Raw genomic sequence first — 15348 nt, 5'->3', positions numbered from 1 at the left:
GGCTTATTTTAAAAATAAAAAAGTTGGCCTACGCACATAAATGCTAGGATGTTTTAGTTGTTTTCCCTCTGATGTGCAAAGCTAGGATGGAATTCTAATGAGAAAGGATTTCTCTGCTGAGACTTTCAAAGCTTCTTGTTTATGGGTGTGTAGAAGCAAAGTTTTTCAGAGGATTGCAGTAACTTCGCCTACAGTTTTTGCCATAAACAATAGGTGAGGAGGAGCACAAATATATGAGGAGAAAGGGAAAGAAAAAGTTTATGACCAGGCAAAGCAAGCTTTTAATAAAGAAATAAAGAAAATATTTTTTTAGGTCTATTTGGTAAATCAATTTCCTATTAATAGAAGTACTGTGGCATTTTGATTTTGCTTTCTTTTAAAAACTAAATATAATTTTAATACCACTTCAAGTATGACTGAATTTGTATTCTACTTACCTTTAATATGAGAAGAAAAGTTTTTGAATATGATCTCAAACAAGCAATCCACAAAGATCACTGGAGCTGTAATGGGTGTCTCTTCTTCCTGGACCTTTATTGTACTGAATTGCCAGACCATGAAAAACTATATAAATCAACTAAATAATGAAGTATTCTAGACTTGTCTGTTTAATTTTAATTTAGAGTTATGATTCGCTCATTTTCATTTATCTTTCACTGTTGGTTTTTCAGGTGATGCCCTGGGATGCCAAAATCAGTATGTATGATATGGCTCAGTAAGGTATATGTCCATGCTTATACTCTGTGTTTTGTATCTGGAGTACAAGATTCCTTTTGTTTAAAATTACAGATGTAAAAAATTCAGACTACTGGTAACAGCATGTCTGATGAGTTACACTCTTGAGTCCCTATTATGTGACAGTGAGCCTTCAGCTGGAAAAGCAAATCAATAACTCTTGGCTTGCTCTTTAAGGTTACCAGACCACAGCTTATTTCTGACAGGATTTTTAGATTTTATCTTAAAGGTAAGTGTCAGAAGTCTCAAAAATAAAATTGTCCTTAGGGATTATTCTGTACAATATTTTTATTAAAGCAAAATTGCAGGCATTTTTTTAAACCTGCAAATAACCTCACGTATGGTCAAAGTAAATTATTAAAAAGCACAAGGGATGACCACTGTAAGCTCTATTCAGGTGATATAAGATAGTCTGTCACTAAAGTTGTGTAAAGAATTATTGTACAAAAAGGTGAAAAAAGAATTCAAATGTAATCAATCAATTAATCTAATGTAAAGAACAATCTCTGTGACGTGACTCTGCTATTTTTTACTTGAGTACATTATTTCTGCAAAGAGGAAATTATTTTATTGTGTTGACTGTAAACCATGATCCAGGTTTACCATTCAGCAGCTTCCAAAAGGACATTCTATGAGGAGGAGGCTATCCCAAAATATCTGAAAGATCCAGAATTGCTCTAACATTTGTCTCCACCACTGCATGCCATTTACTGGGAAGAAGCTAAACGTTCTATTTTTGCCCATGCAATTTAAGGCTTTCTCACTTCCATTCATTTCTGTTTATTTCAAACTTGTTATTCAAGTTTAAATTATTTTCAGTTATCTTCTAGGTTTTTCTGTGTATGGTCTATTCCTCTGCTTATGTAATTACCATGGCCAGAATATCCACAAATTTATATAATATTTTAGTTCAATCTTATAAGTCCTGGTAGAAAATACAGATGTGGCCTTCAGTTCCCCTAAAGGACCCTGGTCTAACTCAGCAATTCTACATCTACAAACAGAGGACAATACTAAGTGTTGTAAATCAAGTAATTTTGTTGAGAAGAAACGCCTGACCCCTTCTGGTTTGTATGCTACTCTTATCCTTGAGTTTGGCCACAATAAGATTGTGTTTGCTGTCTTCTAGCTTTGTTACGAGAGACACAATAAAACTGTGAACCCTGTGCTGCAAAAAACCAATTTAGACATGACATGTTTCCTCTATCCTGAATGCCCCAGGCTTGGGTCAGATAGGAAATTTTTCAGACTCTGGCAAAAAGTATTTTGTTTGTTTGTTCTACAAAGGTAAAGAATCAATAACCATGAGAATGAAAAAGGTCAGACTAGGCTCCTTCATGCCATCATGCCAACAGGAAGGTCAGAAAATTAAGCAAGCAAATCTCAACTTCTGGAGTAGAAGACAAAATAAATCAAACTTGTAGCTGATGTGAAAGATGCTAAAGACAATGCAATGATTCCCTCTAGACCCTTGTTTGAGCTTAAATATTATAGAAACAGGAACGTCATTGGGGGGTGTGTGGTTTTTTGTTTGTTTTGGGTTTTTTTATAGACATGCATTTTCTCACATACACATACATACAGTTAAAAAGCAAATACAACAGGCCTCTGATCCTGCTGAAAAGACATGAGCATAAACATATTCCCAAAGGACACATACACCTAAACTTTAATGAAAACTCTGCTGTGCTTAGCTTACGCTCTCAGAGATGCTGTAAGTGAATGTTTTCTGATTGTGTAAAGATTGTGCCTTATTACAGTGCAAAAACATCCACCATGCAAGTGACAGCTCTATAAGGGGTGGACATCTTGGGCTTCCAGCTTTTCTAGTTCAATCTTTAAAAATCTGTATTTGTATTGTATATTGAGTTTCAGCTGTGTATTTTAAACTTCTATGAGAAAAGCCTCCTCTGAATCATGCATCTTCATAAACAATAATTTTCTGCAAAATACACAGGAATATTACTATGTCAAAGCTGTAAGTATGTGAAAGTAGTCAGCACATGGTGCAACTGGTTTCCTAACAGAGCTTCTTGCTGAAGCAGTGCTGTAAAACAAATAGTTGCTATATAGTAATCAACACAGGTTACTTTCTGAACTGTTTCACTGCAAAGGTATTTTAATGCAGGACTGGTTATAAAGCACTATTAACATTCAGATTTGTAGGTTCATAGACTAAACCCAATGTAAACTTCAGCAGTCTTAACATTTTAAGAGATTTAAGATCCTTCACATGACAGCTTTCTAACCCCCTGCTGAAACTATTTCCTTCCTTGCAATGACATCTCTCTGGAATATTTCCAGTTATGTTAATGTAATGTTTATTTTCAGGTTATTATAAAATATGTGGACTTAAGATTAATCAGAAATATTTTTACATTATATGAAGATATGTTGATGCCACCTTTATGAACTTAAAGGGAGTTTTTTTCTTCCTTAAAAAATAAATCCTGCTATTTTTATTTACTGAATATCTTAATGAATCTGACTGTTAAATTGTCTAAATTGTTGCAGCCCTGAAATAGGACAGAATCCCAGAAATTTGGTTTAACTAGACCCCACAGTATGAGTTAATACATCTGAGCACAACTTGGCAACAAATTGCAAGAGAGATCAGCATCCTTTTTCTTATTCAAGATGATAGGGGAATGTTGATCTCCTATCTCTTACCAGGGCATCCTTATCCATCTACCCTTGTCCGTTGGAGAATAATCACACGCATAGCAATGGGGACAATGAAACATTTAGAAAAAGCACAAGGAAATCACTAGTGTTCATACGCCTGGAAGATATCTTAAGGGTACAAATGCCTTAGAGTTTTACTGAAGTGTAGTTCTGAAGCAAGTCCCAAGTTATATCCAGTTTCCATTCTTTCATTTACACCATGGACAAATTTCTGAATGCAAAACTTGCAGTTTGCAGATGAAACTAGGTCAAAGATGCTCTTTAGAACTGCACTTTCCATGCTCCAACTGATAATGGGCATCCATACTACGGCAGGAGATTAAAGCTTGCCCAAATAACTTCCCCAAAATTCATACAGTGTTGATATGCAATGTCAGTAATGATTACCTCACTCAATATATCCCCTACCAGGGATTATGACCACATTCTTTCTTGATGGAAACCACAATCCACCCTGTTTTTGTCTTTTTGTTTGTTTGTTTTGTTTGTTTGTTTGTTTGTTTTCAGGCAAACTGTTCCTATTTTAGCCCATGTCCACAAAAAGATGAATTAAATAGAGTGAGTACCCTGTGAAGGAGTCAAAGGTTTTCTTTATTTTGCTGGCCTTAACACTTGAAGTGAACTGGGAAAAGGAATAGTGACAGTCATTCATTTGTAGGCTCAACTCATTTTTATGACAAGAGCCTTTACAATAAAACAGGGGGAACCACAGGCTTCACTTATTATAATCTGATATATTTTATATAAAATTATTATATACGCCATCAGAGACTCAATAACTTACCAATGATTTAAAGAAGGAAAGTTCTTACTCAAAACCAAACAAATTAAGGAAACAAAACCTCAAGCATTTCCTGGATTTATCTGCAATAACTTAGTGTGAGAACGCTGCACTAATACAAGACTTTCTGTATGAGTAGAAAATGGTATTGAAATGATAAGAGTGAAAACATTGTATTCATAACAGATTTTATGAAAAGTGACACTACAATGAAGATAGTAAAACTGTGATGCATTTAAAAACAAGCAAGAACACCATACATCTCCTTTAGTAACCCTCTAGAAACTTGCCTCTTGAACTTACTTGTGGTGCAGTTGTTGAACTCTATGTCATCTATTGCTGCTCCTCCTCCTAGGTCTCTGGTACGAATGCCTTCAAAGATAACTTCAAAATTCCTCAGTTTCCCCAAGTGTAACTTGACTTTGTTCCAGTCATCACCATGATTTCCTGATTCACTCCATATTTTCACAATGCCATCATCAGTCTGAGGTTTGAATAAGACATATATAGTAAGATACATGTAAGTATGGATTATCAAATACCAGTTATAAAAAAAAAAAGTAACCCACAAACGGAGAGAAGACCAGAAGGCACCCTTCAGTTTTGTCAAGAAATGGCAAACATGCAATGCTAGGATAATAGGAAAAGTAGCAAAATGAGATGATTACCATACAAATCACATAAACATCAATAGTAGATGGAGTCTTAGTACAGAAATCACTACATGTATGATTGAACTCCAAAACAGTCCATTTTGGTAGAGCTCTATTTACCTTTACATAATAATGAGATTAATTCTTTGTGTTTAGGATATATTACTGGATGCAAGGTTAGTCTACTGTTTTAAAAATAGGGTATCAGATAGGTAGAATCTTTAAAAAGTTGTGACAATGGTAATACAAGGGAGGAAAAACTAACACATATAAGATAATTATACATTTAGTGTGGTTTATTTCAAGGTAAATAAGAGTATTCTGACTTTCAAATACGTTAATATATTTTAAAGCTTTTCTTTAAATGTCCAATCATATAATCTAACTGGCAAGTCAGCAGCAAACAATCTGCTTCATGTTTTAATAGTTGTATTAGAAAGCAGATGCATCAGTTTCAATTGCTGTGAATGGATGATACACATAGATGATGGTATCAAAAGTAAATAATTGTAGAAGTTTTGTATATGTCCCAATTTATTTTTCTTTATGACTGTGTGACTAATCATCCAAATTGTAAATGAGAAGCTTTTTGCTAGTCTTTTCTTATCAAAACCCATTAGTACTCCAGCTAGGGTTAATAAAAACGCTGTGATGCATCAAACAGCTAAATGTAATGCATAAAAAGGGTTCTAAGAAAGTAGTACATAAACAAGCAAAATCTAAGGAAAATAGAGACAACAGTAAAAATAGGTAGGGAAGCAATTTAATTGCATTTCTTTATACATGGTGAACCTGTTATATCAGATTTATGTTAATAAGATTTTCTTATGCATATTTATGATGACAAAGTTAATCTTGGTGCTTTAGATATTGTGTTCTGAATAGGAAAGTGCAGACAAGCATGCACAAAAATATTACACTAGTTTTTTCTGAATCAGGGAACTCACAGAATTGTTGATATCTTTTAGAAGGAGGTCCTTAGACCTACCGACACATAAAGATACTGCAATGTGTCTTGACGATGGTGTTCTGAAAAATCATCATTAACTGTAAAGGAGTTAGTTGAAAACAATGGCAACTTTACTTTAAATTGCTGAATAGAAAAGAAAACACAGGGAAGGGTCTCCATAACTGCATGCAAAGTCAAAGATATTCAGCTGAACAACTCTTGCTGCACACTATGAATGGTGTTGGACCAGTGGTGGGTAGCAGACCTTTATGAGTCATGATGACTGAGCGCACAAGCACCTACAGGGAGAACTTCAGGCATTGTTTCTTTTGTTATGTCCCATTGATTTAAAGCCAATGACACAATCCATTAAAGAGAAAATAATATAACAGGTCCTTACTGGTGCTTTGCACCACTAATTCCATAGTCAATGACAACTGGTTATTATTTTCTCAATGTATTTCTCTGAGTGAGTCTCCTGGCTCTATGTGCCATCATGTCAGAGATCCATTCATTTAATATAATCATAGAATCATAGAATATCTCATGTTGGAAGGGACCCATGAGGGTCATTGAATCCAACACCCTGCTCCTTGCAGGACTACCTTAAACTAAACCATATGACTAAAAGCGTTGTCCAGACGATCCTTGTACTCTGACAGGCTTAGTGCAGTGACCACTTCCATGGGGAACCTGTTCTAGTGACCGACCACCCTCTCAGTGAAGAGTCCCCTTTCAGGCCTATAATCAATGCAACCGGAATTAGAACAAGTGTGACACCCTTTCTAAAACTTTCACTTACATTTCTACCTGGAAACACAGCATAGAGGACTCTTACTAACAGCTCAAAAAGAATAGATCTGGTAATCAAAGCTGATTTTACCAGTGGTAAAACAGTTTGGCAAAATTATCTGAACTTGACTCATATTCCTGTTCAACAAATATGAAGTCAAAGATTCAACTTAATTATTTTGGTAACTCAACAATATCTATTCCATTGATTTTTACTTTTTTGAATAACCTCCAAAAGAGTATAACATATTACTGGGGTAACTTGTTCAGTCTGCAAACATCTTCCATCTATCAGTGACATGAATAAAATGGCTGATTATGATGAGTTACATTTGGATTTATGGTCTCCAACATGGAATAAAAAAAAAAACTGAGAAGAGATACTTTTTAATATTTAATCCATCTGTTGTACATGGAAATTCTTCTGTCTGCCCTTGAGAACTCTTGGGAATAGGAAAATTTCCCCAACATTACTTATACAAAATTATTGATTAATTTTACAAAAGTAGCTCAGTGCTGTGTATCAGTGGTGAATTTAGGAGACTTAAAATAAAGTGGATAATAATGATAATACTAAATGATAAGGGAATTCCTTTACTTTCATGCATTTAAGTGAGAGAGAAAAATTCAAAATTGTATCTATCCCAACATTAAGCCTCAAATCTATAAAAAAATTACATGTTTAAGTTTGGATGTATGGAATTTGGCGGAGCTTCTTAAAATATAGAGATAAATATTTATATAAAATTGGAAATGTTAAATGTAGCACAATTAAACAGAATATAAGCTCAACTCTGCCAATAGCCTGTTTTTGATTGATTTCACATGACATTTTATTACATGACAGTCTGTTCAGACTTATATTACATTTATCACATTGATTTTTGAGTAAAGGATACTGTGAGTAGAAGTAAAACAGATCACATATTTCTTTATAAATATCCATATAAAAATCAACAAATTTGTATATGGTATCATAGCCATAAAGTATCAAATCTTTATGCAGTTACAGGAACTGGGGCATTTTTTTTTCCACAGTGAGACACTGAAATACCTTTTGCTAGGAAGAAAGTTTTTCACATAGAAACTTCACAACAGAAATGACAGTTTCCTTGCACTTCACAAATTCTTGAATATGAGTACTCAAATAAAACGCAAAAGAGAACTGTCTGGGTTCAACAATAGTAGTTCCTATACAACAGCAGCACTTCGTAAAGCATGAAAGGCTGATTTTTCACTTGCTCAGCTACAGCTCTACATAACAAAATGAAAAGCAACCTCATCCCCTGCATAACTGCATGAAGGTTGTTCTAATCTGCAGTGAAAAGTCCCTTCAAAAACACAAGCCCTGCACATTATCTGCATGAAACATCCAAGGCAGAGGTGGGAAAGACAAGCAGGAAGCTTGGCACTTCTCTCCTCAGGCCCAGACAGGGGTGCTGACTTGGCTAAGGTGTGGTAAGCTATACGCTTTTTCTGGATACACTCTTGGCATGAAAGGATCATCGTCTGTAAGCTTTGCAGATTCCATTTCATGAATTATTGTTTTGTTTTCTGCATTCTCCTTCCATTTAATCTGTCTGGTGCTTTGGCATTTCTTTCATATCTTTGGAATGTGTTTGCTTCTAAAACAAACACAAATATGCCTGGAGGGGGGGAAAAATCAGTCTGTCCTTTGACCTGCCCATTGCATCCAGAAATCCTTTGATCTTCTTCACTCCCATATACATGTATTAATGTAAAAGAGAGATATGTGAAAGACATAGATGACAATCAGAAGAACTGTGTCTTAGTGTAGAGGAGGCTGGAGGCCACAGTGTCACCTTTCTTTCTGTTTTTATGAGGCTATTCTTCTCCTGACACATATTAATACTGAGTGCCTAGCTTGCTCTTCAACCTGGGCTGGTGGCAAAAGGCCCAGTCTAACTCTATACTCCAACAGACTGATAAAAGATGGTTAAGATCTGTGGCTTTGGTGGATAGTATCAGTGCTTCCTGTGTGTGTATAGGTTGATTATCCTGGCTGTTGGTCAGGACAGAAATCCCATTTTCCAGTTACCCTGCAGGAGTCTAGCTGCATGTGGTCCTTTACTAAACAACGCCCCCCCCCCCCAAAAAAACAACATCACATAAGCATCATATCCTAGGCTCCACATATCCTTCGTTTCACTTACTTGCACGTCATCCCGGTCTTTCTTTTCCTCACACCAACACTTTTGTATCAAAGCCACATTATTATCTTCCTTATGCCTCATTACATTTACCTTGGCCTTTCTTCCAGTTCAGATTTGTTCACCTCACACTCTATCTTACATTCCTGAAAACATGTCATTATCCAGTTTCCCATTTGTGTCCTCTTATTGCCTGCATTTCTACTCCAGCTAAGCAGAGTAGTAGACAAGGTTCTTGGAGCACTTAAATTGCCAGCCTAAGAGGGTATTCCAAAGTAACATGAACAAACAGCATCCAGAAACCAGTGTACATGAAAGGAAAACCCCTAACCTTTCCAAACAAAAGGCTAAATTGCAGTTCTGAACTATGAGACGATTATAGTTTTTGCCTATTACATATCTGCAAGTCTTTGAAAGAGGAGAGAAGAGAGGGTCTCAGATCTCATTGACACAGAATGCACAAGCAAAATAATTTTGCCCTAAAAACTTGGTCAAAGTCTATTTTTTTAGCAAGGTATCACATTTGACAGCAAAATGCTAACAATGACACATCACTGATAACACATGACAACCACCAGAGTTTTTTCTATTCAGACTAAAATGTCATACTGTCTCTTCAATATCTTTCTGTGGATGTCTCCCTCAGTTGAGAGACATAACATAACTTAATCTTTCTTCCTTATGTTTCCTTTTATGACTTATGAATAGCCCACAATTTGCATGCCACTCAAGCTTTTAAGTTCATCAGTGCTAAAATCCTTCTAAATTCTTATGTGGTCTGCATTAATATTTTGTAAACTCTTTCCGCATAACATCAGGGGACTGGATCATCTCTCTTATGAGGAAAGGCTGAGAGGATTGGCTTGTTCAGCCTGGAGAAAAGACTGAGGGGGGATCAATGCTTATAAATATCTGAAGGGTGGGTGTCAGGAGGATGGGACTGGACTCTTCAGTGGTGCCCAGTGACAGGACAAGGGGCAATGGGCACAAGTTGGAACACAGGAAGTTCCACCTCAATATGAGAAAAAACTTCTTTCCAGTGAGGGTGACAGAGCAGTGGAACAGGCTGCCCAGGGAGGCTGTGGAGTCTCCTTCCCTGGAGACATTCAAAACCTGCCTGGATGCATTCCTTTGCCCCCTGCTCTAGGTGTGCTTGCTAAAGCAGGGGGGCTGGACAAGATGATCTCAGAGGTCCCCTCCAACCCCTACCATTCTGTGATTCTGTGGTTCTGTGATAAAAAAGAATATTGTAAATTAAAATTCAGAAGTTATAGGTTGAGGACTGCTAAAGCCTTCATCCAACTATTGCTTTATTATCTACACAGTCCATTCTCCAGACTATTTTGCTGTTCTAATTCATGATACAGGAATCCACTGCCCATTTATTACCTATTCAAATGTACATGTTTCCTCCTGAGCCCCATCCCTATTCTGGGAAAAGGACTCTCTAAATAGTTCTCCTTCCTTTGCAAATGGAGTCTAGAAAAAAAATCTTGCCAACAGGCTTAACTGTGGATGCACTTTCAGCCATGACCTATAACATTTCATAGCTTTTTTGAAAACCCAGTGAGTCAGTGTGTCCTTTCAAAAGTTCGTCTTTGTATGTGTGTACATCTGTCAATATTTCTGTTGCAATACCTAACACACTGTTAGCACTTAAATAACGAGTATTTCATGGGACAACAGTATAGCACTGAGTTATCAATAGAAGTATTATAAACAATTTGTTCTTGGAATTTCATGTTTCCCTTGCACAAATACACTAGTGCAAAAACACTAGAACTTCTTAGAAGGAAAAGAGGTGCAGAACATCATCAGAAGAGCAGGCAGACACAATCATAGCAGCCAGCATAGTCTAAATGTTTCTATGGACCAAAAATGAAACAGCCGTATTGCCCAGTTATACCTCCTGACAGACAAAGAGTTAATTTGGTATCAAACAAGTTAACCTGGTAACATAGCTTTACCTATAGAAGAAAAGAGAGAAATTTAGTGTGATTTATCAATAGTGTCCTCATCATAGGTCCAGACCGCAATAAGCTTATTTGATCCATCCCAGAACAGTGGTAAGGGAAGGACCCAGCAGTCTCAATAGCCTTAATGATCACCTAATCTTGTAACAGACAAAAAAAGTTAAAGATTATTTGTTGGTCATACCCATAAGCTTTACAGGGCAAGTAGGTGATGGGCTACAGTAGAACACCTGCCAGCTTATCACATGTATTCTACTTTGGACTTATTTATTCATGGCACATGGTCCACTCTTTATTAGTGTAGAATATTGCTGGGCAATGCCTCTGGAAATTTCCTTAGAACATAATTTTTACCACATATCAACCTGCTTTGTAACTCTGTACTTTATAATCCCCTAACTCAACCTGAGAAATTCTGAAAGTCCAATGTTATTGACAGATCAGCTAACAAAATTTAATCTCTTCCCAAAAACACACACCAAGACCCTTGAAACCAGATGTGGAAAAGAGTGTTTTCATTTAAGGCTCTGAAAGGTTATTATTAATTGCATGTCACTGCCCTCTATGGGTTGAACATAGTGGAAGGGCAAGCTGAGGTGATGAGCCACCATTATGGGAAACTTAAAAGTAAAAGGCAGGTTTTTCCATTGACTTGCAGCAGTGGGTCCTGGTCTCCACTGTCCCACAATGCTGAGCAATAAACACTCTTAGAAAATGGCAGAATTACTTTTAAGAAGACCATAACCTCTTTAGATCTGTAGGTCTATATGCCTACCCATATTGGAAAATTCCTATTCATATTCAGAGATTTTTTAATCTACTTTCTGATAGTCTGAGAGGAATTATTTCTTAATTACTTCATTACATTGAAATTCAGAATCATCTTCATGCTTGTTTTCATCTGAAGAATGATATAAAGTGTTTATAACTTCTCTTCGGAGGACTTAAGGGGAAAGTATATCTTACTGGGCTCAATATCCTCATTAATTCACCTGGGGATACTAAGAATAAAAGAGATGGAAGGATTTCTTTCTGTCTGAGAATACCTTTTATTTTGTGGCCAAGTTTAATATTTTTCCTACGCAGCATTATTCGCAAGGCTACATTTCTAATACAGTGAGAATATTAGGAACTGAATCCAAAGCATGCAAGAGCAGTATGTAATTTTCCAGTACAAGATGTTGCAAAGAAACTTCTTATGAATACACGCTTTGTCAGAAGCATACACTAAGTATTCCAGATGCAATTATAAAGGTTCCACAATGAGACAATCTGCCTTGTTACATCTGCAGTGAAACAGCAACGAAGCACATATTTTGGTCTTGATCTGCACCTTCTATTCATGTTTTGAGCTGGGTTCAAAATATTTCCCTGGTTCATCTGCATCTGATGTTTATTCCAGCAGAGCCACAGGAAATGAAGCTAAGCTTACCAAATGGACGGAGGCAATAAAAAAATTTGCTAAATATTTCTGGACTCTTCAAACCAAATATACTTGAGGGCTTTTTAATCAGAGACAGAATATTTTCAAATGATTCATCAAAAACCTTAACTGTTTGTTATTAATAACATAAAAACACTTTCCAGATTCACTGTATGAAAAGGCTTCCTTTTCTGCAGCAGCCTTTAGACTTTTGAGAGAAGTCAAACTCTTTTAAAATACTTTCTTAAACTGTTAGGAAAAAGATTTTTTCCTACAATAAGGTATGTTCCTTCCCCTCTTCCTCCTTTTGCCTAAGAAGGAGTGGAGTGTGGTCCTGCACATTTACATGTACATCAAAGTAGCAGAGATGGAAGGAAGAAAAATCACAGCTTCTACTCATTTGCCCATATTTTTAAGGTTTTTCTATGACACTCTATTTCTCCAAATCACAGACCAGTGAATATCTTCACTGACATTGCTAATATCATCTATCTACTTACTTAGGTTTCATTGCTTGAGAGAGTCCTATTTCCAGAAGGTTCTGAGCACGTTCCTTATAGATTTGAGCTGTTGCTCCCTCAACACTACAGTACACAGAATGCTTGCTTATTTTTAGAGAACTTGGTCCCTAGGATTAAGTCTTTCATATGTAGCTTGAAAACAAAACACGTTAAAATGCAGTAGAACTGAAAGCTGATGCTGTATAGCAGAATCTCTTATCTTAAAACAAAAAGATGTGATTATTGTGTCTTCTTCACCTAAAGTAATTTTCAAAGCTCATGACAGATTCTATCTCTTTTTTTCATTTCTCACTGATTTTCTCTTAAAACTTAACTTCCTAAAAGAATATTGCTTAGATTATCTGAAAACAGTAACCTAACCCTAAAGAGTTTGATGTTATGTTTCATCCAAGCAAAAAAATCTCTACATCAGATAAATCCATTAAGAGTATCAGATTATTAAGATTACTTAAATGGGTCAAAGCATGAACTCAAGGCAGGATTTGTTCACTCAAGATTTGAATTTTAAGTTCAGTTTTTCTTTCCTCTTTTTGTTTTCCATTTTTCTTCTTTTGTTTTTTTTCTCTCTTTTCTTCATGGTGACATGAAGAACAATGAGATCAGACAATAAGTTCATGACAATGTGATTTATGAATGAGCATGTATGTCCTCTGGCACACTGTCAATCACCAGGCTGATAGCAATCCAATATAAACAGTTCAGGGGCACTTTATAACAGCACTAGTTACAATAATTCATCCAAGTTTTGACAGGCTCCTTTGTTTTAGAGAAAGGCACATACTCTGTATGTTAAGTGAAAAGTTGGTAAGTGTATGCAAACAAACCAAATAAAATATTTGTACATGTTGTTAATTATGTAGGAAAATCTGGGTGCAGAAGTAGTTATCTACTAATCTGCCCTTAGCTACTGCTTTGAAAATTTGTCTCCTATTAAATAATCCACAGAGGCTTGTGGTTAAGATTACTGTTACTTTTAGAAAATTGCTGCTAATTATCTGAATGTTGAAGCTCTGCATTAAACATATGATTCCAAAATTATTAAATCCACCTAGAATAATTCTGAGAGAAAAATATAGAAACAATTTCAATGTAGGGAGAAATTTTAAAGTAGAAATTTACACTGTCATTAAACTGTGGGATGCTGAGGGATGCATGCTATGGGATTCTGAAACATTCAGCAAATCAAGGTAGCAAAAAAAAGGAAAAAAAAAACCCAACCAGAAAAAGGCAGGTAACAGAACTGCAACAATCTACAGAGTAATGGTCCCAAAAGATAGGAAAATGTTAGTCATGGGCGTGCAACAGGGTGAGTTTTATTTTGGTGATATGCTGCTGAAAGTGACGAGCTTACTCAAGTTCCAGTGACCAATGAAGATTCATGATTCTCAGCATGGAAAAGAATACATTGAAAATAAATTTCTCTCTAATTTTTCAGAGTTATATTTTGACAGGAACAAGAAACACTATTTAGTATGTCTCTGCCTTCTGTAAAAACACTTGAAAATAAAAAATCAAGGTGATGAAATGGTATCTTTAAGAAATTATTTGATTCAGGCAAAATGTATACTGACTAAGTACATTAATATGCATGAAAAATTGGCTTCAGTTTTAAGGATAACTTACAAAATCACATAACTGCATTTTCACAGTGGAAAGAAAGAAGGAAAACAACAAGATGAAACTCCAATATTTCAGCCTTCAGGCCTTTTATTAGAGTCTGCCTGTATTAGTCTCAGCAGATTTTCATAATAAGAGTTAATGACAAAGCCCATCCATCCATCCCTTTCATTTCTTCCTTTGTGCAAAGCATTAAGATGATTTTCACTTTCTGAAATATCTTTTCCCCAATTTTAATTTCCAAAATTATCATCACTGTAATGAAGGCATATGCATTTCAGCAAGGAGCATGCACTATAATGAACAAATTCAGTAAATAAATTTATACCACTGAAGAAATTACTTTTTTAAAATGCACCAGTTTTGGAATTCTAGAGTCTCATAGTGAATTCCTTCAGAGCATCAGAAGGCATTAACAGCTCACCCTGTCATGAGTGCCAGAACTTGCAATATTTCTGGGAGCTAAATGGTAAGACTCTTGGTTCTTAATTGCTCTAAGTGCTGAGTTGAGAAAAGCCAGTTTCAAAAACACTTTGATAAAAAGTGACTGGTAATTCATCTGGAGACAGGATTTTGTTTCAGTCAGGTAGGCATTTCAAGGAATGACAATTAAGTTGCTCATTAGTGAAGTTGAAGTTATACTTTTTTATGGAAAAGAAAGCTAAACCATGACAACTAGGAAGGCAAGAATAATTTATGGATTTTCTTTGAATTATTCCATGAGTATCACCTTCTTAAAAATTATTTGTCCTGTCAACACTATTAAATCTATTATATATGATTACAGCCAGCTTTCATGTGTAACTCTTCTGTTTCTTGTTTGCATCTTTCTACATTCCCATGACACTCTTTCCATCAAATATACTTTCATGTGCTTAGGCTCTTAAAATACATCTTCATTCTGTATGTAATCCTTACCAATTAGAACAGAGAAATAAAACAACTCCTCTTTGTAAAAGAGGATTCATTAGGTACCTTGTACTACTTCATCCTGCCTTCATTCCTAGCTCTCACTGCCCTCCTTTCTCTTCAAATGCAAAAATTTCTT

The 15348-nt window shown here is 35.8% G+C and overlaps 1 protein-coding gene across 1 annotated transcript in view; it reads right to left on the bottom strand.

Moving 5' to 3' along the window:
* MALRD1 (MAM and LDL receptor class A domain containing 1) overlaps positions 1–15348 on the bottom strand; it is a 314254-nt gene that overhangs the window by 104464 nt on the left and 194442 nt on the right. The window contains exon 30 of the mRNA XM_064441822.1: positions 4505–4685. Coding sequence (XP_064297892.1) covers positions 4505–4685 — 181 coding nt within the window. The remainder of the gene's footprint in view (positions 1–4504; positions 4686–15348) is intronic.

Source organism: Phalacrocorax carbo, chromosome 2 (genome assembly GCF_963921805.1).
Source record: "Phalacrocorax carbo chromosome 2, bPhaCar2.1, whole genome shotgun sequence".
In the NCBI taxonomy this organism is placed as follows: domain Eukaryota; kingdom Metazoa; phylum Chordata; class Aves; order Suliformes; family Phalacrocoracidae; genus Phalacrocorax; species Phalacrocorax carbo.
This window is presented reverse-complemented; position numbering and strand designations above follow the sequence as displayed.